At 36.3% G+C, this 26,079-nt stretch overlaps 1 protein-coding gene across 3 annotated transcripts in view; it reads right to left on the bottom strand.

Moving 5' to 3' along the window:
* The window catches only part of PPFIA1 (PPFI scaffold protein A1), a 57,175-nt gene that overhangs the window by 16,662 nt on the left and 14,434 nt on the right, over positions 1–26,079 (bottom strand). For 2 of the 3 annotated variants that reach the window (XM_086748384.1, XM_086748385.1), the window contains exons 3-19: positions 19,477–19,578; positions 18,648–18,812; positions 17,675–17,749; positions 17,160–17,261; positions 16,677–16,898; positions 15,766–15,912; positions 14,670–14,804; positions 13,514–13,597; positions 12,792–12,923; positions 11,605–11,667; positions 10,283–10,362; positions 9,898–10,030; positions 9,030–9,253; positions 8,404–8,638; positions 4,474–4,625; positions 3,504–3,676; positions 3,151–3,244 (exon numbers count right to left, since the gene is read on the bottom strand). In XM_086748384.1, coding sequence (XP_086604510.1) covers positions 3,151–3,244; positions 3,504–3,676; positions 4,474–4,625; positions 8,404–8,638; positions 9,030–9,253; positions 9,898–10,030; positions 10,283–10,362; positions 11,605–11,667; positions 12,792–12,923; positions 13,514–13,597; positions 14,670–14,804; positions 15,766–15,912; positions 16,677–16,898; positions 17,160–17,261; positions 17,675–17,749; positions 18,648–18,812; positions 19,477–19,578 — 2,318 coding nt within the window. Of the gene's footprint in view, positions 1–3,150; positions 3,245–3,503; positions 3,677–4,473; positions 4,626–8,403; positions 8,639–9,029; positions 9,254–9,897; positions 10,031–10,282; positions 10,363–11,604; positions 11,668–12,791; positions 12,924–13,513; positions 13,598–14,021; positions 14,097–14,669; positions 14,805–15,765; positions 15,913–16,676; positions 16,899–17,159; positions 17,262–17,674; positions 17,750–18,647; positions 18,813–19,476; positions 19,579–26,079 lie in introns of all 3 variants that reach the window. The other variant, XM_086748386.1, reaches the window with a different exon arrangement.

Raw genomic sequence — 26,079 nt, 5'->3', positions numbered from 1 at the left:
TTCTGGGTGGAACTGAAGATAACTGATGTGGAAGAAGTTGAGAGTAGAGAAAAAACACTGTAGGGAAGGTGATGAAGGGAGTGATAGAGATGGAAGTGACACAAGTCACGAGACGTAAAAACTGAAAGGCAAAGGCAGCAAAACACGAGATGAAAATAGGCTAACCAGGGATAGCATCAGCGGAAAGTTAAATCCTTATTATATATTGATTTCAGGAAAGAAATCCTTATTATATATTGATTTCAGGTATGCAATAAACTTTTTGTGTATAGTTTTAGGAGAGTTATCTTAAATTTAGGGTTGCTTTCCTTTTTGATTAATACAGTATTAAGTTTGTTGTGTTGTACGCAGAAAAGCACACACACAGTAGTGGCAAACACTGTCAATAGTACAGCTCACAAAAGATGAAAAGCATGAGCAAAACACTAAAACCAACTTAAACTTAGTAAACAAAGAGCAACAGTTTTGCAGAAACACATCTACCTTGGAAATTAACTGCCACAAACATCTACTATTGCTAAGCAACTTTCAAAATCCAGATTACAAAACTAATTAGTAGGGTTTAATATGTGCATTATAAAAATTCACATCATGCAAATTAAGACAAGACGTTGAATGAGCATTCACACAGAACTAGACGACACTGGATTTATTTCAGCAACACAGCTTCACAATAAATTCTTTTGAATCTAGTATCTCTCATAATTAGACTTTTCTGAAAAAAGTTAGAGCTTTGAACATATTGCTAAAAATTCCAAATGAGATTTATCATAGTTTCACAGCAATCCTAATAAAATAAATACAAACTTACCCTGATTTTGCACTACCACATCAAATGGTAAACAAAAGGAAAATAAAACAATGAAGGAAAAATATAAAACTAGGATTAAACTGAACTCAAAAGCATACAGAAACAGACAAATAATGGATACTGTAATTTAATTCTGTAACTATAAATAGGTTTTTGTTAGTAGAGACATTGAATTCTGCCCTCAGCCTGTTTGTGTGCATGCATGCAGAAATCAGAAAGATAAGCAAGCAAATAGGGATTAGAGACAACTATAAATAGAAGTCGCTGTCATTGGTCCAAGAATGCAGGTAACTGGAATTCTTTTTGCTGAATACAGGATTTTATAAGTTAACAGTCAGCCTCAAGAATTTGTTTCAACCCCACCCTCCTCCAGTATCAAAGTGAAAAGCAATTCAGAGCAGCGTTACCACTTTTTCTTTTTTGATAACGAGCATCTCAAGGCAGCAAGGGACCTTTGACACCTTGGATAATACTGCTTCCTATGTTCAGAATACCCTTCACCATTCTGAAACAGCCGGATTAAAGTATCTTGTTGGGCTTTTTTAAATGGTAAGATGTGCTTCTCATGGAAGTTCAAAGGGCCCTGCTGCCACTCTCAGCAGTAAGAGCAATGAAACTAAACATTATGATACAATCTCCATCACCACAGTCTTGTTTCAAACCCATTTGCACTGAAATATCTGAATCATAGATACCTCCCTGTGAATAAGCACGTACTTGTATTTAATAGCTAGGCAAGGCAATTTCAAACTAAAAGTTTCATTTGTCTAATATAGACACCTGCATTTTAAGTAACCAAAACCATGCAGTCACTAGGTATGCTCTAAGTAATACCAGTGAATTTTTGAAAGGCAGAATGTTTACAAAGAAAAGTCATGATTTATCTGCAACTGCTTTTTTTTTTTTTGCATTTATTAAAGCAAGACAGTAAATATTGTTTTGCTCTGGAATTAATTTTTTTGCTGATATTGAGAAAGATCTATATTGTTCAAAGAACAGGCCAATCACTATTTAGATATGACCAGACTAAAACTATTTATCCAACCAAAATGTGGTATGGCTTTAAAGCTCTGTAGAAAAGAGAAAATACCAGATCATAATAATGAACGATTGCCTTCAGTGTAACAGTCTGAAGAAAAACAGCTGAGCTTTCCGTTACACAAACAAAACCACATTCCATTCTGACTTTTCAAACCAACACACTGCTGGTTTTCATTAGCAGTCACCAGGCATTATTCTTATTTGTTAACAGAACTTAGGTACTGCAAGAAATCTCTCTCACAAATAGAAAATTAGCATATTTTCTTTTCAACATTCACTATTCTGTCCTCAGAAGGCAAGTAAAAAAGCAAGACACGTCTGATCTTGGGTCAACTTTTCTGACACAGAGTTGAAGACAGCGGAACAGAACAGAAGCAACAGAAGTGCAAGATACATGGCTCAGCTTTGGGTGTAAAAATATAGAGAATGCCTGATCCTACTTAGATAAATTTGATTGTTTCCTGAATTACCATGTAAACATCAAGTCAAGATTTCTACTAGTAGCAGTAACCTACGATTACAGTCTTTGCTTCATCTCTTCTAAGTCTGGGAACATAAAAGCACGCAACAGATACTCAAAAGGTGAACATTAAACTAAAGATTTTCTTGGACATACACTGAAAAATTTCTCATGACTAGGAACAAGTAACTGCATATCTAAAAAGTGGCATAAAAAAAAGGAAATAGTCACAATTTATTAAAAAAAAAAAAACAGGAAATCAGGGGTATATGGTGCAAGGAAAAAAGATTTTGGTCATTGAAATAGATGAGAGCGCATGGCAAGAGAAGTTTAAACAGGAGTAAAAGAAAAATAGTGAACACAGCAGCAGTTAGCAACTGCAACACAGACTTCCAGAGTCACCTGCTAGAAAGGAACCAGCAAATGCACCCGGAGGATGTCTGTACAAAACACCTCACGCTTGCACTCTGTCAAGTCTTTCACACTCTGGAGCAAGTAACAGCCAAAGAACAACTTTGGGAAATCTTCCAAATAAAATTAAACCCAAAGCAGGTATTAAACATACCAAATTTGGGGGAGGGTTTGATAAACAGCCCACTTCTATCTCCAAGTTTGTTTATTACAGCATTTCAACAAGAAGCTTTCAGCACTGAAATTAATTTCAAACTTACCATGACCTATGCTACTATTAATCTTCTGGAAAAAAAAACAGTAAGAAAAATTTCTACAGAGGCTTAATGGTCATAGCTCTATACTAGGCAAAAATACTTGAAAACAAAACATTTTTAAACACAGCAATACCTTAAAAACAGAGCATTAAAAATATTCAATGACTTACTTTTTCTGCATTTTCCTGTTTTTTTCTGCCTGACCTCCAAGCTTGTTGAGACCTAATGCATCCTGAGAGGAACTATCTGCTTCTGCCATGCCAACTACAAACAAAAAACAAAACCCAGTCTTGTTATCTTGTCAGTTTTGGCCAGTTATAACTCAGAAATCACTACTGCTTTCCTCAACAGAAGTATTTAATCCTTTGTAATATTCCAAAGTTATGTAGTCCAAGTTCCAAAAAAATGCTGTACATCAGCAAAAAAATAATGAGTCATAAATATGCACATACTGATACATACATCATAAAAACCAGTCTTTCACACTCTCTCTTACTGGGCGGAGGGGGGAATGCAAACCAACCTTGTCCTAATGCCTCCTTGCTTGTTTGTCCAGGTCGTCCCTTTTCCTTCTTGCCAAACAAGCGGCCAATAGAGGATTTGATCCCCTTCTTTTTGGGAGCTTTATGAAGGGAATCTTGGCTACTATTGCTGCTACTAGGATTACTTGTTTGCCCATCTTGCGAGCCTGTTGAACTTTACCAAAAAAAAAAAAAAAAAAAAAAAAAAAAAAAAAAGGAGTCTTAAAGGAGCACAGGTGTAATAAATTCACTACAGCATAGTGAGAGACAAGTCCAGGTTTCTGTGCAAGTTCACAAAAGCTCAGTAACTCACTAATGACATCTAATTTCAGCTTTTAATGAATCACAAAAAGACACATACCTACTAAAATAAATGCCACTGAACAGAAAAAAACAGTGGAAACAACTAAATCACGCAAGAAAGGAAGGAATATAATCTTTAGTCCTATAACACAGAACTACAAGTCAATTCTTACTTCAAGAAATAAAAGTGTTTAAAGTGCAATTCAGAGGCCAAAGTTGACAACACAAGTTCCTAACAAATTGAGGCAGACAACGGAAGTTTGAAATATTTGAGTGGAATATGTTCCAGATAGTTAGGCACTTAGAAAAGAAGGTCTGTCAATCAAAATGATGGTAATTTTGCAATTTATTTCTAAATTTATAGCTAAATTTCAGTCTATAAAAGAAGACTGGAATTGCACATCTTTCATTTCTTAAACATGAAGCAAACTTAATGAAGATCTTGAGTACCAGAAGAATTCTTCACATGAAGTCATTTCTGATGATTAACAAAATCTATATTCTTACTGTTTATGTAACACAGCCACCCATTTATGCGTTCATACTCTTTACTTTTGAGAAACACTTCAATATCTAGATCAGCCAAACAGATTTGCAGTTTTAGAATTTTATTCTGATGATCAGAAACACTAAGTTACTGGTAGGTCTGACTTATTCACAACTACTTACTTTCTAATGTCCCTGATATCTTCATGGCTCACTGTATGCAAAGCTCCTTTCTGAACTCTATCCAAACGCAAAGATCGAGGTGAGGAAGGTGGCGATGTCTCACATTTTATTGTGGTTTTATCATCTCGTACCTCTTCTCTAGAAGCTGGAGACTAATGGAAAATGAAAACTTGAAGAGTTACTTGGAAATGCCAAAACATTAATCAAATATCAATGCTACACAAAGCACCAAAAGAAAAAAAAACAATTATTTCAGTGTTAAAGGATTACTCCTGCCCTCACCATTCTGCAGTTGCCCATTTTTTGTTTGACTTCTTTCTGGATTTTCTGTTACCTTCTGTGACAAACTATTAAATTTCAGTCTTAACTAGTGAAATGAGCAAGTAGCACTCATCTTTTATTCATTCATAGAGCTAAGAACTACAGTAATGTCCTCGGCACCATAAAACTAATACATCTGACTTCAGCTTAAGCAAGTGCAAAGACATAAAACCAAAGAGTCCTGTGAAAAGAAAGCATCTCAATTCTCACTGTTACAATGTTTAGACAATCATTAGCAAGATTACCAGTCAGTCTATGAAGTCAGTTTCTACACACCTATGCCTATGGTGTATCTCAAAGTCTGAATAACAGACATTAAGATTTATCTGTGTGTGCACTAACAGGTCGTTAAATATCGTTTCATGAAGATTGCAAAATATTGGTTACAAACAGAAAGCAACACAACAGTCCTCCACACTAGTTAAAAAAGCCAAACAAAAAAAAACTCACACAAAACAAAACAAACCCAGACTTACATTAAGATGAGAAACTATTTTACATTTAATATCAAAGAGCATATAATGTTGTTTTATTATAGGGTTACCCTGCAAATGCTTTCTTTTATGTTCCTGTTATCCATTAATGAGTTTGGGGACAGGGATGGAGACAAAGGGGCACATCAGTAAAGAAACTAAAGATTTACCTTTCTACGGTGTTTCCTTAAATCGCTAGGCTGACAGATGCATGAAAAGAAATTTGGAAAAGCCGTATTTATTGTAAACTGTAGCACAGACTGAAACAACTACCACAGACAAAACATACTAGGGAGAATATAAATAACAATTACAGAAATGGCACAGAGAACGATACAGAGTATGAAGTACTCTTCAATTCACAGATTACTTAAATGTATCCTGAAGAGGGGAAAAGAAAGGAAAAAACAAAAGAACTCCAGACTTATAGTTGATTATCTACAAAAGTACCATAGATATTTCGATGCATTTGCCTGATACCACAAGCAAATTAGCGCCCAAAACGTGCATTACCTTCAGCAAGAAAAGCAATAAAGCACATGGGGGTAGTAAGGTGTTGCTTTTAAAGAGTGAGAGGATTTCCAGTCATATGTCAAGGGCTTGCCTTGAACTATACAACCTACATGGTAGCCACAGGCTTAACACGCTGTCTGCACTAAGTCCCTTCTCACACCTTGGTGATTTCCTCATTTGTTTCCTACGTAGCATAAAAAGCAGCCATACTTTACTAACTGTGACAGACAGAGCACCAACAATAGCTGATTTCTATACAGTAACAGTATTCTGTTTTTTACTGCGTTTAAAGCGCTGGAATGTTTACGCAAGGGTCTACCACCAGTTTTATTTTAACCTCCACCTGCTCCAGAAGGCGCCGTATCTCACTTCCTAGGTATTGCCACCTCTGCCCTGCACAGAGCAAGGCAGCAACCCTGAGTTACATAAACAAATTATCAAGTTATTCAGACTGATGCTGACAAAACTTTGAGATAATTTGTTTAACAATTATCATAGTATTTGTCAACAATTAATTTCAAAAGACTGTAGGCAAAAATAAAGCCAGTTCCCTTTGAAGTTCGGTGGGGGAGTTGTGTGTTGTTTCCCTCCCACGAATGACAACTTTTAATCCTTTTTTATCTAGAATACATGCAAACTATGCAGCACTGTGTAAAGTTTTATTTAATCTGATCGTAGAGTTTTATGTTAATAAATCATAAGTTCACAGAAGGGTTTGGGCTGGAAACCCTTGGACCTTTAAAGGTCATCTAGTCCCTCCTCAAGTTCTTAGACAATGTGCAGCAGACTCATTTTACCCTTGCTGGATCTTTCATCTATTAAATCCAATAAACCATAAAAATGAAAACGTTTGCCATATGGAATGAAAACTGTCCACAAGAACTTTTCAAGAGAGCTGTAGGTTTCACAATTTATCATGCTGATGATTTTTAATGAATTTTACTCATGAGGGATTTTCAGCTAACTGAATTGCTGAACACCACTACTGCAGTTAGCATTAAGGCTCATGCTGTCATCGTGCTCAAACTAATGCCACTTTTGTGGGGAAAAAACCCACAAGAACTCATTCAGTCTGGTAATTCATAACAGTCGTTCCAAAAAGCTTCTAGAAAGCTCGTTCTGTAATTCTAGAAGCATAGCTTCTTGTTTTCATGCTTTCAGAAAAGCCTTCACAAATCAGCTGCCAGGTACTAAAACATCAGACAAGCACAACTGCAAACAAAGGATCAAATGCCTTTGAGTCACAATTATTACAGTCTAAAGCGAGCTTAATTATTTTACTTTTGTTCAGTTACATTAAATTTCAACAGAAGATATACATTCTTCTGATCTAGTTTTCAGGAAAATAGCTACTTAAATTTGTATATGGTTTTCTGTAACAGGACTACTTATTACTGTGAAAAATTAGAATATAAATCACTGCACGTTTTGAAATGTGTTAGTTTCTGTGCTTGGCCCTGGATATATGGCTACAGCTGGTACAATTATTATTTTTTTTAAACGCAAGAAATGTGAAATTATTGCTTTTTATTAAAAAAAAAATAGGCTTTCTGGTATACATGCAGTCATTTTAAAAAGCCGTCAAAACTAGTTAACTGAAATACAGGATATTTAAAAAGAAGTAAGAGATCCCAAATGAGTCATTTACAGTCCCCCTGCTCTTACAGCGATGGGTAGCATTCCTTGTCTACTGATTGGTATAGAGGCAGGACACAAGCGCAGTAATCCAGGACAATAAAGTATGATGTTGCACGTACAACCAGTAATTACCATTTCCAAATGCATATGGAAATCTGGAGACAAAGTAATGTATCTAGAGGTAAGTTAGAGAAGGAGCTTTTCCTGGAGACTGCTTGCAGATAAATACCTGTATCCAAGACGCTCCTTGGTGAAAAGTATTCCAAATATGAGAAACTGTTAGGTTTGCTTAACACGTATGTAAAAACAAAGAAGTGGAAAACTTGTATCTGTTTTTTTTTTTTTTTTACAGATAGGTTTACATGCATAAAGCAGGTCCTAGAATGATTTACTTTTCTAAGTAGTCACATGAACATCAAAAGAATGGATCCATCTTTCTCTAATTACTGAACTGCTAAGCCCAAGCTACTATTTATCACCTACTAGGTCTAAAAGATACTTCTTTTATCTGCCAGTCTCAGTAAGCTAAAACAAGACACTAGCACTCATTAAAACAGCTCTGATACCTGCAAAATCTTCAATATTAATGTAATACATGCAAATCACTTTTTAGCTGATTATTTACTGGATTTTAGTGGACTGCTAAAAATAAAGTTTAAAGCAGAGGGAGAAACTGGTTGCTGCACCAGGGGTTGAAAACAAAACATTATTTCTTCTAGGAACAGGAGTCAGAAGAAAGACCATAACAGCAGATGAAATACTTAGGCATGAGATGTTGACCAAACAATACTTGAGTTCTGAACGTTTTTCCTAATCATTATGACTGTATCTTATACTTTCTATAGAAGTTGAAAAGAAGCAGTAGAAAACCCTAGAGAAAGGAAAAATACAGCTGAGTAAGAAGGAGAGGAAGGGGAAATCAAACAATCCATTTCCTAGAGAAAAGGAAAGCTCTTCCGAAAAATTAAAGTTAATGGATACCTACCAGTGTCATGATACCTAGTCTGTCCACTTCCCGAGCCGGGCTATGCGGAATCCGCCTCGGGGTGGAGCGGCCGCTGCCAGGCGGGGAAGAACCAGCAAGTGAACCACTTGCATAGGGAGGAGGAATGGAGCTCATGGACCGGAATCTGCCATGGGCGTCTAAACTTCCACTACCCACTCTGCTTTCAATCTCCTCTGCACGCTGCTCGGTGTTTTCCTTTTCTTCTTGTATAAGTCTAAAAGAAAAAAAGTTTCAAAGGAACATGACATTCAGATAAGTTTCATATAAACACAATGGCTGACTGGCGTTAGAAAGAAGCAGCAAAACAGACACACTGAGAAATCTTCTAATCCAATCTGAACAAAGTGGTAAACACTACTGCTATTACCACCATGGAGGGGTTTCTGTCAATCTAGTAATACGCAATCCCTTCCACAAATGAGACTGAAGACAAAGAACCAGAAAAGAGTACTTAGGCATCAGCAAACTAATTACTTCTGTGAACATCTCCCCCTCCCTCCAAGAAACTGAATGGGCAGCCATCATTTTCTAAGCAACCACATGAAGGATTTCTAGTGTCACAGAAACTCATTTTTATCAAAACCTCAACTGCAGATGGATCATACCTAATCTCTTTGTTGATTGCATCCAACTGTTCTTGAAGCATCAGGGCCAAAGTCTGAGCATCAGCCTGACCGCTTGGCGACAGCAGATCAACTGAACTGAATATAGTCTCCCTGTCATCCTCAATATCAGACACATCAACATCACTTTCAAATGCCTGTGCCACATTTGCCAATACACTTGCTTGCTGGGCTCGCTCCCACTCCTGCTCGTTCAGAGTTTGAACCTAAGAGAATTAACAAAAAAATAAAATCCAAACTCAAATGGGAAAATCATGATATTTGTACTGTTTTTCAAGACGTTGAAAGGAAAAGCCCACTTACATGCTGAATGCATCCATCAAGACAGCAATGTTTAGAGAAATGTAGAAAAGAAAAGCTATAATGTAGAAAACTTTGCATCTTACACGTAAATGAAATTTAAAAAAGGATAGTCTGATTGAATAAATTAAAATGTCACATATCTTGGCTAGATACATGTTAAATTACAGCAGAATTTTGCTATCAAATACAATGAGAATTCTAGAATCAGCTTTATGTAATGAGGACTTATGAGTCCTGAAAGGGACTTAAAATTGCTTGCAGAACAGCAACATTTTAGATTAGCGCATAGACACAAAAGTAGGAGTGTTTCAAATTCTATTTTACAGGCTTATCATACTTAACACAAACTGAACTTCAAAATAATTTTGCAATTATTTGTAACAAATTAAAAAGATCAGTAGCTGTGCATTGTTTGGTAAACTAGGACACAGATATCAGTTTATTGCTAGGTACTCTTATTCTAAAAAAGCCCTGCGGTAGATCAGCCTCATCTAATCTATTTTATTGCCGAAGTTTCATTTTTGTTTTCATTTCAGTGTTCTATTACCTTTGAAGGTTCATCTCTGAGAGCTGCCAAACGTCCTTTCTGGGGACGCCTTAACACTGATGAGGTGCCATAGGAGTCTGTGTGACTGTCAGCCACAGACGAAGATGCCATAGGGTATCTGAAATCTGGTCGGCTAGAACACGAAGAAACAATTTATCCTTACGAAGGTAGGAGGAAACAAACCAAAAAACCCACCCAAATTGCTCTTATTGTCCCATCAGTGCCATTTTTTTTAAGCAGTATAACAACTACTTTATATGCTCTACAAATAATCTATTTTATAGTTATGACTAAAGTCTTTTCAGTTATAACAGACAAAATTTCATTTAGCAAAGTGACTTCAAAAATATTAGAAAAAACCTGAACTACAATTAAGTGCTGGTACCTATGATGAAGTGATGTGGCTCTGAGTCTCACTTGGTCATTTTCAGCCCTTAATGCTTCAACATTTAATACAAGTTGATCCTGTAAAGACAAATCGAAAAAAATATATAACAATATGCTTAAAAAAAAAACCAGCGTCAAATACTCATTTATAAACTAACATTTAGAGGTTTTTTTATCTCATTTCTATGAAACTCAAACAGATTTTTAAAACACACCCTTCAACGACATAGGACAGAAATGATTTTTGCTATACACAATAAAGTATGACAACAAAAGGGCGTCCAAGAATAATTCTGCTGCCTCTCTACCCTGTGACTCTAGGTAATGACAATGTATATTTTAAAAACAGCTACTAAATAAAATTCACATATTAACTAACGTCACTGTAATTAAGTGATAATATTTAATAAGAAACAAGAAATTTTCAAGCTCTGTGCACAAAAGGTTCTAAACATTCTCTTTTACCTTGGACATTTTTACAGAATTCAACAACACAGAAATCCAATGAACGGGAAAACAATGAAAAAGTAATAAAAAGTGGCTGATGATGAACATCTGTGCCTTGTGTGAAAACTGCTGGCCTACACATACAAAAATTCAAAGCACGTTCTGCAAATATCTGAACGTGTCCTTCGTTTTCTTACAGAAGCACAGCCTCCACAGTTTGGCCTAGCTCCTTACTAGAATGGTTTGGGGAAACGCAGTACACCTGTGATTTAATAAGCAATAACAGGTATTTCAGAACAGAGAGTGCGACAACAAAATAAGGATGCAAGGAAGTGAAAGGCCCCATCACTACTATTCAAGAAGGGAACTTGTCAGTTCCAGGACAAGCCAAACACCAGACAGCTGCTATTGCAAAGGAACAGCCAAGTCTAATAAATATTTCTCTCCCTGTCCCCCAGTTCTCAAAACCTCAAAAATTTTTTATCAGTCAAACAAGCATTTCATGATACCCAGTGCTTTAAGAAAAATCTAATGGGAAAATACATAATATTTAAAATATTCCTTTTTTCTTTTTACTGTCCAAGGTCATATGTACAACAGTATGAAAATTCCGTGCAATCTTTGTCAAACTGCCAATACATCCAGCTATTTACATATTGAGAAGTGTGCTAAGTCTTTGAGTAAAAAGCTATGGATTAGCTATAAAATAGTCATAAAACTGAGGCACACAATACCATAAAATGAACAGTAACAGCCTCCTACTTTTAAACAGACCAGGTAGTGTTAAGTTTTATGGGAAAATGCAAATCTAGTCCTACTCTGTAGCAATGCAGCAATTATTTTCCCATACAATATTTAAAAAATGTGTTGTACCTTTTCATGCTGAAGTTCCTCTATTTGTTTTTTCGCATTTTCAATTTCTCGAAGAAGTGAATTCTAAAATAAAATGCATCACAAATTACGTTACTTATAAAAGCTTTCAACTCTTAAACCATAACCAAGATGAGTATCAAGATTTCCATCAACACTATACAGACACATGTTAAGTTACAGATACTTTATTGCTTACATCATTTTGCTTTGATGATAGTTGAAAGTTTATTTTTTCAGGTGTTCAGCCCTCTAAACAACAGGTTTAGTAATAGTGCAAGTTCAAGCATTAAAAAAAAAGGCAACTTGTTGATGTTATAACAAGGCCCACGACAAGAATTTCTGAAGTATCAGGAGTAGTTGGAGATGTTGAAAACAGTTAGGCTAACTAAAAAACACCAGACAAAGTCTGCAGCCTTAGATGCCAGATGATAAGCACCTTTATAATGAACTCAAAAGACAAGACCTACATTTGTTCTGCACTACCCGATTCCTCTCAGCTCCAAGAGCACAAAAGCAGGGAAAAGAAGGAATTAAATCTTTTTAATGAGCTGAGGTGAGCACAGTCCTGGAATTTCAGAAAGACGTGTCAGGTACCTGACTGATGGTTTAGGGATGAGAACTCAGCTGATATGAATGCAAGAGACAGCAAACATTTAAAGTCTGAATACAAAATTAACTGAGCACAGGGGAAAGCTGAGACGTTCATTGAAAACACAGGCAACAGCATATTCGCATTCACGTAATCTGTCTCAAAATTATCTACCTGGGAAGAAAATGCAAGATTGTTTCAGCTTGCAAGAATCCCACAATGACTCAGGGTAACGGGCAAAAGCAGTGGGAAATAAACTGAACTGAAAAGGTCAAAGTTTCAGTCCTAATTCTTCAGACTTCCTGTATTAAACTGGATGAGCCTATTTATGCAGTTCCCACCAGTCAACTAAGAAAGGATAAAGCTTCTTAAAAGATGCTTTCTCAACACTGTAGCACAATGTCCAGGAACAATTTAAAAAAAAAAAAATTTAAGAATTTATTTTCAAAATCCACACTAGGAAACAGTCTTGACAGAAACTACTTATTAATAAGGATTTAGTATTTATTTACTGAAGTTAGACACATTGCAAAATACAGAAATCACTACAGAATGTTGACCATGTAATCAATGTATGTGCTGGAATGTCACTTGTTACCTTATCTTCCAGGGCAGCCATCCTCTCCTTGAGATGAAGCTGAAGCCTTTCATTAGATTCCGACAGAAGCTTATCAACAGTTTCTGACAAACGTTTATTATGCTCTTCATTCATCTTTTCTCTCTGTCTAGCCTAAGATACATAAAAGCTACTGAAGTAACTTAAAATTTACAATGTCTATAACAATTTTCAGGTTGTAAAAACAGTAAGCTTTCCTGAATCCGAATGCATTTCATTTAATAGAAACATTTTTCCAAGGGAATAAGGAATACTGCATGTATCCCTGTGGCTCTGTAAGGGAGTATAAGGGACACTTAAGACTTGAGTAACTGTTCAAGATCAGAAGCTTGAAAATCTGAGCTTACAGGTGAAGTAAAAGCAGATTTTAGAACCAATTCCAGTATTTATCACCTAGGAACCAATTTTTCCATAGTCACTTAATTCAGCAAGTTTTTGATCTGTCTCCTCATCAGAAAGCAAGACTACCAATTAGGTATTTCCAAACATATTGCAAACTTTGATTAGAGACTTCCAGCTTTGTCTTGAGACTTAAGGTTCGCCATAGCACAGTGGCTCAAATCACCCAACTACCAGCCAGCCTAAACTCTGGTTTTATTTTAGAGATGAGAAATAAAAACAGCTTCGCTGAATGGCAGGCAGTCATGAAGGGGATTAGAGTCTTTCTTTCAGCTTTGTATCTTTGCCAAAAATATGTACGGTACCCTTTGCAGTTCTTGATTCTTTTCTTCTAGCTGTGCTTCCATCTGTCTCAGTCGTTCTTCTATATTGCCATGTCTCTCCTCAGCCTGTCAATTTGAAAAAAAAAAAATTACAATTTGTTTTTTTTAAATAAAAGGTTTCAAAAGCATAGAAACATTGAAGCACAATAATATATCTAACATGCTTTGCGCAACTGCCATTTATGGTAACACACAATGCAGAACAGATGCCTTTCTGTCACTAAAAGAACCTAGTAACAGTTCATATGTTAAGTAACAAAATGATGAAGCTTGTCACCCTTAAGTACCATGAACCAACTACTATTTGCAAATGAGCTTGCAGTAGCCGTTCATTCAAACCCCCAGGAATTGGAAAGGAAAAAAAAAAAAATTCCAAATTAAATGCATTTTCAGCTTTTCCTCACTCGCCTAGACAATACGACCCTTTGTTAGTAATCATGACGAAGCAGAAAGCAGCAAGCAGAAACAAGGACTAATATACAAATTCTACCTTCCTAAGCTTGGTGGTAAGTTCCAATACTTTAGCATCTTTAGCAGCAGAGCTCCCAGGAGACAAAAGGTCAGACTACAGAGCCAGTTAGGGACAGGAAAGATAACAAGGAAAGAAATGAAACTGAGACTTGAAAAGAAAACACATACACACTTGAAAAGGCTCATTTGTGGTTACTACATATAATTCTTCACACTTCATTATTCCATTTGCAGCCTTCTAAAAATCTTAATATTAATGAGTACCATTACTTCTCTCTTTCCCCACAGCAGAAGAAATTTGGGTTTCCAGTTCAGAAATAGTTCTTGTTTTAGAAGACTTTATGTCTATTATTGAATGAATTTTAATAAAAAGTAGTAAAATAATAATAATTCAGAGAGACATTTTTGTATACAACAGAGTTAAAAGAAAACTTGCTCAAGTTCCAAAGAGCAGAAATAAAAATAGAAAGAATTAAAAAAAATAAATAATCAGAGTGTGTTCAGAGAGATGAATGGAAAACACAGAAAACAAGGAGAAACACTTTCTGAACTTTTGCGGGGAAACACAGAAGCACAATGTAACAAACCCAACACTTGAAGAACGGATTTTGTGTAGCAGGACACCAGCAGAGAAGAGAGTCTTGAGGACACTGTTGAGCTGACTCACCTTTGAAAGTGCTGCAACTCTCTGTGCCAGCTCAGCTTCCACCTCCGGCAAAGTTTCAGCCTTTCTCAAAGTCTGCTGCAGCTTTTGCTCAGCTAGTTCCAGTCGTTCTTGCAATTGCCTGTTCTTATCTTCACTCTACACAGGATTATGATTAGCAAATGTTTAGTGTTAAATGGCAATTAAGTTTTATCAAAGAGGAAGGTACGGATACAGCTCACTACCTTTACTAGATCTATGAGAACAAACTGTCCAAAACCAGTCTTACAGCCAAAGATGTGGCATCCTCTCCTTCATTACAAGAAAGAACTTTTTTCTCTACAAATTGTTTTCTGCAGACAGTTTTGTGTATTCTGAAAACAACTACATCACCAAATAAACACTGTTATGGTTTGGGAAGCAGCACAGAACAAGTTGTGAATTTTCAAAGTCAAGGATGTGCTAAGACTTTGAGTTACATCAAGGAAAAGATTCCTTTATATTTGAAGTAACACTATACATATTACCACAAAATTTATTTTTATTTAAAGCATGCACAACTTTTTAAAAAATTATATTAAAAGGGACACCTCCTTGTTGACTGAGTTTTCTGGCTTTATCTAGTCAGAAAGCCATTGGCTAAACAATCATTTCTGGTTTTAAGTTGGACTGCTTCATGTCAAGCCTATGTCACATTTCCCTCCACAGTAAGGCAACATCTATTTCTATTACAGGCTATAAAAATCACTACATACTACCCAAATTTTAAAACTGTTTTAGCTTAGAATGAGTCATTCTCACCCATGAAACTAGAGATGCTTGGATACACATATAACAACTTCAAAATCCACAATTAATACGGACAACATCTCTCCTGCTCCATGATCAAGTGCTTTAAAATGCTCAAAACGATTTCCCCACCCCAGTAAATTGCCTCATCTTTATTTCCAGGGTGAAACTCTAATGTGCGCCTCAGTTACTGAAAAACAATCACTAACAATAGCACACTGCAGATGATACTTATCTTCCTAAAAGCAAAGTGCTTTAGTACAGTATGAACATTTATTTCCATTAGTTTTATGCTGAGCAAAATGTACTTGATCTTATTTCAGATTACAACCTGTCGATGCATGGAGTCTTTAGTGGCAATTTCGTTTTCAAGTTTATCATTGAGGTCATGCACAGATGTAGCTTCACGTTGTGCAGCGAGGTAGCGTTTCTCAAGAGTTGTAATTCTCTCTTCCATGTCTTCCTTTTGGGCCATAGTCTATGCAAGACACAAGACAGAATTTAGAATATAAGGGACAATTATTTAGTGATCAAACTGCGGTAATTAAAAAAATAAAAATCAGATATTTCTCTCAGTAAAAAAAAAAAAAAGAAACAGTAATCTCACTTAGGCTTACAAGTTCAACGACTTTTTTTTTTTTTTTTTTTTAAATGGTGAACACTTAAGAAGACTGGTCTTTATTCATTACACCATGGATCTGCTACTTACCTTTTCAATGCAGAAACAGGGCAAATCTTTACTACCTGGGGACAGTCAGAGAGGGTTCTTGGATTTAACTAATCTCTTTCTATTTAATAAGGACATGGTACACTGTGGTACATAGGACCTTGGAGATGAGTGATTGATCAGTAACAGGAACTGTCAATCACACCATTAAAATTAACATGATTTCTCGACCATGTACACGTTTAAAAATAAAAAAATTTAACTTCATGAATAAGCTTAGCATTTATGACAAGATCAAGCATCTTTTCAAGAACCTATTAAAGTTCACAATGCTAGATCTCTAATTTAATATATTTGTGAAGTATCTAGTTAGTCTTAGATTTATTCTGAAGACAAATTTTCTTAAGTGTCTTTTAAACAAAAAACAGCACCATCATGCTCGAAACAATTTTCTTCTCGCCTATCAAACTGAACACATTCAAAAGCATAACAGTGTAACTGAGCACCAATGACACTGAAATTTTATAAAGCAACTGCATTTGTGGCTACCCAAAATTTAACAGTTTATTCCTCACCTCTCGTACATCTCTCTGTAACTTTGTATTAATTTCTTCAGATTTTATTAAGTCTTTTCTAGCTGTGTCAAGATCTTCTTCCAGCTCTGTTACTCTGCTAGACAAAGCAGTAAGGCGTTCTTTCATTTGCGTCTGCTCTTTGTTTTGCTTATCTATGATGTCTTGGAGTTCAATCACTTTAGCAAGATTTTCATCGTGGCATAAAGAACCATCAGAGGATCGCTATTAAACAGGGGAAAAAAAAAAAAAAAGGCATTTGCATGTTATACAGAAATTTGAAAAATAAACTGTTACTTACCTGTAAACGTCCCTCCCCCAAGATAATTTTATTATTGGATAGACTGTAAAGATTGAAATTGTGGTAACTGAGACTTTTTAATTAAATCATTGCTTAAAAAAATCTTTTATTATAGTTTGAAATTAAAATATTATAGTCAATGATTAAAAATCAGACATCGGCTAAAAAAAAAGAAATAGCTGTACCTTCCCATTTGTAGTTGGTGTATTTTCTTGTTCATGATTTATATCCAGCATCCCATCTGGAAGCGTTTTCTTCTGATTATTTTGCTCTTTCAGAATCATTAACTAAAATAAAAGAAAAGCTTATATACATATGTTTCAAGTCAATTCCTTTCTCACTGATAATATAAGGAACAGCTGCAAAAGCAAAGGAGCAAAACAATAATAACCGATTGTACTGCAAGGTATGTATTAATAAAATATGGCACAGGCACTCAAAAACTTCTACCCCTGCAACCCAAAAATTCTTATTTTAAAGCCACAAGAACTCTTTGTGTTGGATTGCAGGGAGGTTCTTTTTCCTTTCCTGCTCTTTCAAAGTGATTAAGTTAAAAATTATAGTTATCTCATTTGGTTAAGAAACAAAAATCAAAACCAAGAAGTGAAAGTGAACCTTAATTGAATAAATTGCTGTGGACAGATATTGACTAAACACCCACAGCACATACATGAAAACTACTTTTTCAAAAGAAACCTACCTCTTTATGCGTAGTACCTAGTTCTTCTTCCAACAAGCTACACCTTTCAAGTGCTACTCGTAACCTCTCCCTTACCTGAAAGAGTAAATTCAAATAATTTGAAATCTTTCAAATTGAGAAGAAATCAATTTCACTTACTGCCATACTGCCATACCCTTTCAGATAGCAAATGACACTATTTCCATCACACTTAGAGACCTGCTTAATCTTGAGTAACTACTAATTAAAACATATGCTACAAAAAACCCTATAGAGAAACAATGCTTATCTTAAAAGTCTAGCTTTTCTTTTTTTTTGTCATAAGCAAATCACATCTCAGCATGACCTGTACATTTAGGTTAAGAATGAAACATATCCAGAATTTGCCTATCCACCTGTAAGGCACAGACTGTGCATGCTTTTGCTTATCTGCAACAAGGAAGAGACAGAAGCCTAATGAAAATAATTTGACAGACTTTACATACAAGGGTCACAAAAGTTAGGTAAACTATGAGCTGGCAGCAAAATTAACAGTAAACTTTACCACTTGCATATCCTGTTGCCAACATCAGGCAGAACTACAGGGTGGAGTTCCTTTAATTCAGCTTTACTTTATATCACAGCGTAAGCAGATTCCTCTCCTCCCATGCTCCCTAGTCCATTTCTTGTGTTACATAATCGAAAGGCTAAAGCCTGGTATTATACAGGTAAGCAAATGCATGCATTCCTACAACAAATACACTGCCCCAAACCACGCTTAGTTTACATCAGCACAGCTAATGAAGTACTAGAATAAAATACAGCACCTTGTTTTAGTGCAGCATATTAATTTAGAAGGGCAATTAACTGATGCAGTTATAGCAAAGCCACTATCTTAACACAGAGAAAAGTTCAGAGAACCAGACTTCTACAACTTTAGTATGAACAACTGCACGGTTCACGCAAAAGAAAAAGGGCGCTGGATGAGATGATGTTAGCTCCTATATTTAATTACCTTTTCATCAAGGGCTTTATGGTGTTCAAATAAAGATTTTAGTGCTTTGAGAACTTCTACTTCACTAGAAACTCCTGCTGGAGACTGAGCTTGTCTCTTTACAACAGTCATTCTGAGAGATCGCTCATGCCTGGAGACGAGACACTCCAAATGTTCCAGTAATAGCTAAAACAAAGAAAAGGAACGATGTTTATTATTCTGCATAGCCGTAGAAAACTTTGCCTCCTAAAACACTGAGTTTTGAGTTCTAAACCTCAAATCTGAGAGCCAACGACTACTGCAGCAAGCGTAAGGACCTGTTTTTAAGATTTCCTCCATATTAGAAGTGGTATCAGACCTAATACATTTCCCACCTCTCTCTTTCAGCCTGTCTTTTAAATGAGGTTTCTTCTTAGCCAGGTCTTTTCAGTTCCACCACCAATCTGAGGATCTGCATGCTTGTCAGAGGGATACACATAGGAAATGCTCTAAATTGGAGAGCAACTGTTCTGCTGGCAGCAGTGTAAGCTGCTAGAACAGATCACTACAGCTTGCTCGCTCTATTCTGCTGATCTTGGGTGTTGTATGATTACAAAACTTTAACAAGAAAGCTGAATGACTGGTTGTAGTGCAGTCTTACAAGCTTTTCCTGATTCTGCACAGCAGCATTTGGAGCTGTGCATGATCTTCCAAACTTTCTTCATCAACACACATTCACGCTTACAGAGGAATTCATGTGCAATTATCAGCAAAAAACCACTTTTAGCTTTTCCAATTCAACATTCAATGTTTTTCTCCATGTAGTTGGATGCTTTAACAATGGTAATCTTGGAGAAGACAAGGAACTAACCCTCGTATTATTTCTTTCTGCTTTCAGTTCAGCGATTTCTTCTTCCCTTTCAAGCAGCTGCTCCCTACATACATTTAGCTCTTTCGTAAGCGCTGCAAATTCCTGAAATAAACCAGACAGAAATATAAGCACACCAAATATCAGGATATAGTGAGAGTAGCTTCATATGAACACTTGACAGGATTTCTGGAAGTATTCATTTCAGATGTCTAAAGTCAAAAGAGTTTTATTAGTCATGCTAGGCAGGCTTAAGTTCAAACACTTAAAACCGTTACACTGTCAAATGTAAAGATAAAAGATGTCTGACCAGTACTTTTGAGAACTCATTTGTCTCTTCAAGGCAGTTTTCTGAATTGGGGTATCCCTGGTAAGCAAAGGGGAAAAACCTATTTGGAATGCACTTCATTATTGTTTCAAAAAGTTGTTTGTTTTTCCAAAACTACTGCTGAGGGAGACATGGAAAAACAGAGCAAAACCAGAACCCAGCAAAACATGACAAATTTCACGCAGTGTTTAATCATAAGAGACAATGCATAACCCCGGCATCTACCAGAACACACAGGTTACTACTTCGTAGTAACAGAGCATCCTTGCAGCTTCACCACCGAGGACTCAGATCTTTACTTGTATTTACCCACTCAAGCTACATACAGGGAATTAATTTATACCTACTTTTAAATGTCATAGAACAGAAGTGAAACAGCCCTTTTCCTACAGTCCTGCTAGAAATCTCAGAGGATTAGAATCAGAATTTTCTAGAGGCCGAGCCCTTGGGCTCAAAGCCCTCAAAAGGCTTTCCCTTCAAATTCAATAAAGCTTTCACTGAACAAAACTGAACCAAAGTGAAACAGTACATAGATTAAAAAGTCATCAGGGAACAGGAGTTACTGCATGTTTATTCGAACGTTTTTGAACATTGAGATTAGTCAAATTTAAATAATATATTTCAAAGTGTTTGGGTTTCTGTCAGGAATACACGATTGTACTGAATATATGAAAAAGCCTCTACATTCTAAACTATTTCCACTCTATGAACAGTCTCACTAAAAGTACTCAGCATAAAAGGCATTCAAAATTTGGGTAAACTGTGTGAGCATACTCTGGACAGAATAAAAGATACACCTATACACCCCAGTTACAAGCAAACACTGGGCCTAACCTTATCTACCTACTTACCCTGGCAAAATTTAAGTTATAATCTGACCCACATTAAAAATTATTATTAACAGTAAGTGTGAATGTGAGCAAGTCTATGCTTTAGAACAGGGCTTTGTAGGAAATGGGGGGAAAAAAAAAAAAATCTCTTGTGTTATCAATGCAACTTAGGATGCGAAAATAAATCTGCATCGGTCACTCCAAAGGCCAGTGAACACTTCAGAAGTGCTTGTGTAAGAAAGCATTGAAACACTAATAAATAAATTAGTCTAGTCTATTGTCTAGAATAAGAAAAACACACTAATAAACAAGAGCCATGTCTAATAAACAGTAGGTTAGCACAGCTGAACTGACAATGATCAAGACACAATGAACAAGACAAACAACCAAGAACATTCTGTGGAAACACACTGTGTGAGCAAACACAGCTTCCTAAATTTTCCAAATTCTGCAAGATATACTGCTTAACAGACAGTAGCTCCATATCAGCTAAAAGCTTAAGACGGAGTTGTTTTGCAGTAAAATTCAAAGTGACAGAAAACACATGTTTAAAAACAAAAGGACACATCAACAAATTATACTAACACATCTGCAGCTAAAATAAACAGACATACTCAAAAGACACTGTCTGTAAATACAAAGATTAATTTAGTAAACTTTATTCTGAAACATACATGTGGCTGAAAAGAAAAAAAAAATTAAAAAAAACTGTTGTGTAACATGTACCTACACTGAGCTTCTTTGGAATTACTAATGTATTAGGTTTCAAACTTTGCTGTGAAAAAGACAGTAATACCACCACCACAGATCCAGAATCCATCTCCGTAATCAACCTTTCTAAGTAAAAATCTGCTAATTTGAAACACAAATCAGTATAGTCCCCCTAGTTCACCAGCAAATGACAAGAGCTGATGGAAAATAAATAAAAAAAAAAAAAAGACTCTACTATGAGGATTCCCTCCAGAACACTCCTTCATGTCCAAACTTTTCCTGTACTTTCAACAGCCCAACTGTGGGAGCTTCCAGGACTCCCAAACAATTGGCAGCACACATCCCTTCTGCTCCAATACAAGCTTAGGTAAACCAGAACGTGGTCGCAAAGCTGGAGTTCTCCACAGGCCTTCCCTACTTATCTTTATGTATTCAATAAGGAAGTACTACGGAAACTACTAGAAGTATTAATAGACTCAAAGTATTTGCAAAAGACCTTGACATGAACTTATTTTCTTGGTGGGGTTTTCGTCCTTTTCAAAATAATTTTTAAAACGTTGAAAATTCCAACATCAAAACTCACAAGCATCAACATCACGTAATTATCCAAAGGGCATCAGACCAGCATGGAACACTCTGTATTTTTCCAGTCTGTACCTCAAGTCTTGAGAACAGGACCAAGAAAGCAGTGAAGAGTACCAGACACCATTTCATCATCCCTTCTCAACTTAAAATCACTGTGTAGCATTAACACACATTTTCTTATCTAAGACATGTATGAGCTCCATCTTCTGAAAAACAGCCGTACATTTGAAAGGAGGTCTGTTCACTCTTCTGATGATTACGGCACATAGTTCTACTCCACCGCATACTTCTGTGCAAATAGAAATTGTAGCACAAATACATCGTAATTATGACATGGACCATCACACTGCTAGATGACCCAAAAAAGAACAATGCACACAGGAATTTATATTGCTGCTGCATCAACAGACCGAGATGTATTTCTGGCATTGTGTAATACCGCCATTGCTGTTTGTTTCGACAAAACTGTTTGTTTTGAGTCCCATAAGCTGCCTAATAAAGAACACTTGAATGTCCTTAGTTTCAGTTGGCACTGCCAAACGACATGTCCTTTCTAGTTTTATTACTTACCTTCACCAGTAGCCAATTTGTTCAAGCAGTTGAAAATAAAAAAATTTGCAACTTTATTATCTCAAAAAAAAGTTTGAATTGTCTCATAATTTCTTCTTTGGCATTAAAAAAGAATTAAAGGAGAAAGAAAAATCCTGAGAAACTTTTCTACTTGTCCACAAAGCTGTATTACTTTTCTCTAATTAAAGAGAAAATTGAGAACAATCAGAACAAAGTTCTGCTCTGCTTCTGGTAGCCATCAAAATAATAAATACCCAGCTCTGAGGGCTGACAAGAACTGAACTCAGAATAAGCACTTTAGAGCACTCACAAGAATCAGTCAGTGTCAAATACACCAGGTAAGGATCCCCTGTTCATTAGGAGATACCGACTGACAAAAATCCATACTCTATACTGAACTGAAATGTTTTCTCAAGAAAGTAACTTTCTGAACCAACTGAATCATTCCAAACATGACACCCTGGCTGCCAGAAACAAATACTCTCAACAAAAAAAAAAACCTAAACTGAGCAAGTCAGTTTGCTGTTGTTCAGTAATTTATTATTGAGTTTTTTTGGTCCACAAACTCCATGATTTTTTTTAAAGCAATAGTGTTTCTGCCACATCAATCTTCAGAAGCGACCTTCAACCTTTAGTAGAGGCCACAACATAAACATCCCTCCAAAAGTTGGGACAACTGGTGTCTAGCTGTCAAGCCCATATATATCTGATGTCTGAGCCAACAGCCACTTGGTTACTTGCAAGATCTCAGTCCAGGAACATCACAGCTTTCAGGGAGAAGGTTCTCTTCGTGTTTATTACAAGCGTAATTTATAGGTTCCACAGATAAGTACGTCACAAACCAATAAACGCTACATGACAGGAAAGAGTATTTAACCTAGGGAAAAACTTGAAAGAAACAGAAGTAATCCGTGAAAGTCTATCAACATAAACTGTGTTAGGGATGCTCTACAAAGAGCTGTACGTTTGCTTGGAATTTCCTCAAGAAAAAAAAATTTATTCCGTAACAAAATGCTACAGCACTCTTGAGTGCAATAAGGAATCATGGATTACAGGGAACAACATGACTAGAAAGTTTATTTAAAGGATGACAAGATACAAAAAAGAAACATTCTAAATTTATCAAAGAAAATATTAAATACTATTACAGTAGCATCTTCTGGCAATACAAGGATGAAGATGCAACTGTTGCATCTTTAGGAACACCTCTCCCAGAAATATGCGAGTGGAATTTATCTGTTTAATCTTCAAGCAATATTTTGTTTTCCTGTTAACATTCTGTTCTGTAGCTTGCATATCAAACAATCCACTCAAAAATCTGAGAAGCTGAAGGGAGCTTGAGAAGAACAACTGGGGAAAGTGCAGGCCATCAGGGATGATAAACCAATGGAATTTGAGATCGGTTTCCATCACGTTATTTACACTACCTATAAACCATAATTATTCCAAATGATGCATGAAAATGACAAACACAGTCTTAAACAAAACAACGAAAACCTAAGTATCTAAGCTTAACAGGGTCTTCAGTAGCCACTTCATTTTAACCCTAACAGTTTTGAGTAGCACACAGTGACCAATAACCCCAGTATATTTGCAAGTTCCTAGCAAGCAAATTTTTGTACCTATTAAGTCACACCAGGTTTGATTTTTGGTGGGTTTTTTTTTTAAGTTAACAGTCAGAATTATGAAATACCTCAAGGATATTTAGGGTTAAAACTGAAAAGAATTTACATATTTTAACCATTAAATCCAGCCTTCCAAGAAAACAGTTACAGACACTTTAACAACAAATACAGAAGAAATAACAACCGACACAAATTATGCTTTGCTTGTTCTGCATAACCTTTCCATATCTCAGGCATGTGCTAATGGGAAAGAGAAAAATCAGCCTAGAGTGTGTAATGAAAAATATTTTTCTTTTCACCTAGTGAAATTAATTTCCAGTAAGTATCAAGCAGCCTGGAATTTCTCTACTGGAAACATAAAACTTATTTCAAGAACTAAGAGAATCAGTTGTATGAAATAAGTATATCTTTTGCTCTCAAAAACTCCAACTTAAAAGAGAATGTAAGAAAACATTTTAATATTAAAATATGGTTATGTCAAACTCTAGCATTTCAGAGCATTGAAAGGTTTTTCATGCTTAAAGGAGCTGTTTTTCCCACTAGAGCTAAGTACCCCCCAGAGTGAGAATATACTGTACTTTATAAAATAATTAATGTATCAACCTCTTTTCCTATTTCTCCTTATGTTTCATAACTCAAAAGACCACTACCAAAACACAGGTGCGGAGTTTATTGTTAAAAAAATTCTCACATTCCAACTAGTGGCATTGAGTTGATTTAGTACCACCTTTAGTCAACTGTCAGAAGTTTATATTTTCCTTGACTCAAAAATCATACCTTTTTTTCCCCTCTAGAAAAAACCGCAATACTGCATGAAAACACTCAAGCAAATACTGCTGCCAGTTGACAGTCAGTGACTAATACTAAACCCAAGTAACTTTTTTAGCACTCCAGCTCTTTCAGTACAGTATTCTTCATGCTCACTTCTTGGATTGACCTATCTAGGCTTTGACACTAACACTGCTCAATCCTAAACAGGCAATTAAGTTTTAAAGTGTTTACAGTTGCATAATGTTATTGCTCTGGAATGAAACTCGCTGTTTCCAGCCCTCTTTGAATCAACTGCCTAGCGTTTGACAAGCAAGGAGCAAAGGAACTCTTAACTCACAGCCAGTAGGCATCAAACACATGCCCAAGAGCAAAATGGAAAAGCTTATAGTAAGACCAAGTCTCCATGGTAATAAATAGGTTTCCATCCTGAGTGAGTTGCTTAAAATTTATGGGCAGTGTTCACTGAGCCTGAACTACAAAGCACTAAATCCGGGCTTTGCTGCCAGGAGCTTTCAGGAAGCGCTGCGTGTTGAAGTGCAAGAAAACATAAATGAAGAAGGGTGGTAGTTAGGAGCTTTGCAAGAGAAATGCAGAAGTAACAGGAAAAGGGAGGTAAAAACACATCAGTTCCATGTTCTCCCTCCTGTAGCTCCCTCTCTCTGACCTAACACATTTCTGATAGACATTTCCTATTGGGATGGTGGGGGGGTGGTAAAGTACCAGAACATAAACATGGCTGGATCCAGCCTCTCACTCCTCGAAGGATCAGACGTCTTCCTTTCGCCACACGAATCAATACTCAAACTTTTTACGCACTACAGAGACGCCTGGAAAGCAAGCCTGTAAGCCAGAGCAAAGCACAGGTTGGAGACAGGCAAACAAGAGCCACCTACGCTCAAATCATTAACTACAGCCTGTGTAAACCTCCCAGACCAGCAACATCATTACCGCCCATACTCTTGCATTTGATTTTCTCTTAAGCCAGCAAAACAGTGCTATTATGTACACAAGACTAGGGGCAAAGCCTCATGCAAAAAATGTATCTTTGTGCATCCTTGGAGAGCCAACAGTCACCAATTATACATCGTACTCTGCACTGCAAGGTACACATGCCAGTCTCTGAGCATCTTCCAAGCTCCACCATTAATTAGACCTCCATACAAACACAGTGAATGCAATAGTCACA

This window comes from Chlamydotis macqueenii, chromosome 5, assembly GCF_036417535.1.
Source record: "Chlamydotis macqueenii isolate bChlMac1 chromosome 5, bChlMac1.mat, whole genome shotgun sequence".
In the NCBI taxonomy this organism is placed as follows: domain Eukaryota; kingdom Metazoa; phylum Chordata; class Aves; order Otidiformes; family Otididae; genus Chlamydotis; species Chlamydotis macqueenii.
This window is presented reverse-complemented; position numbering and strand designations above follow the sequence as displayed.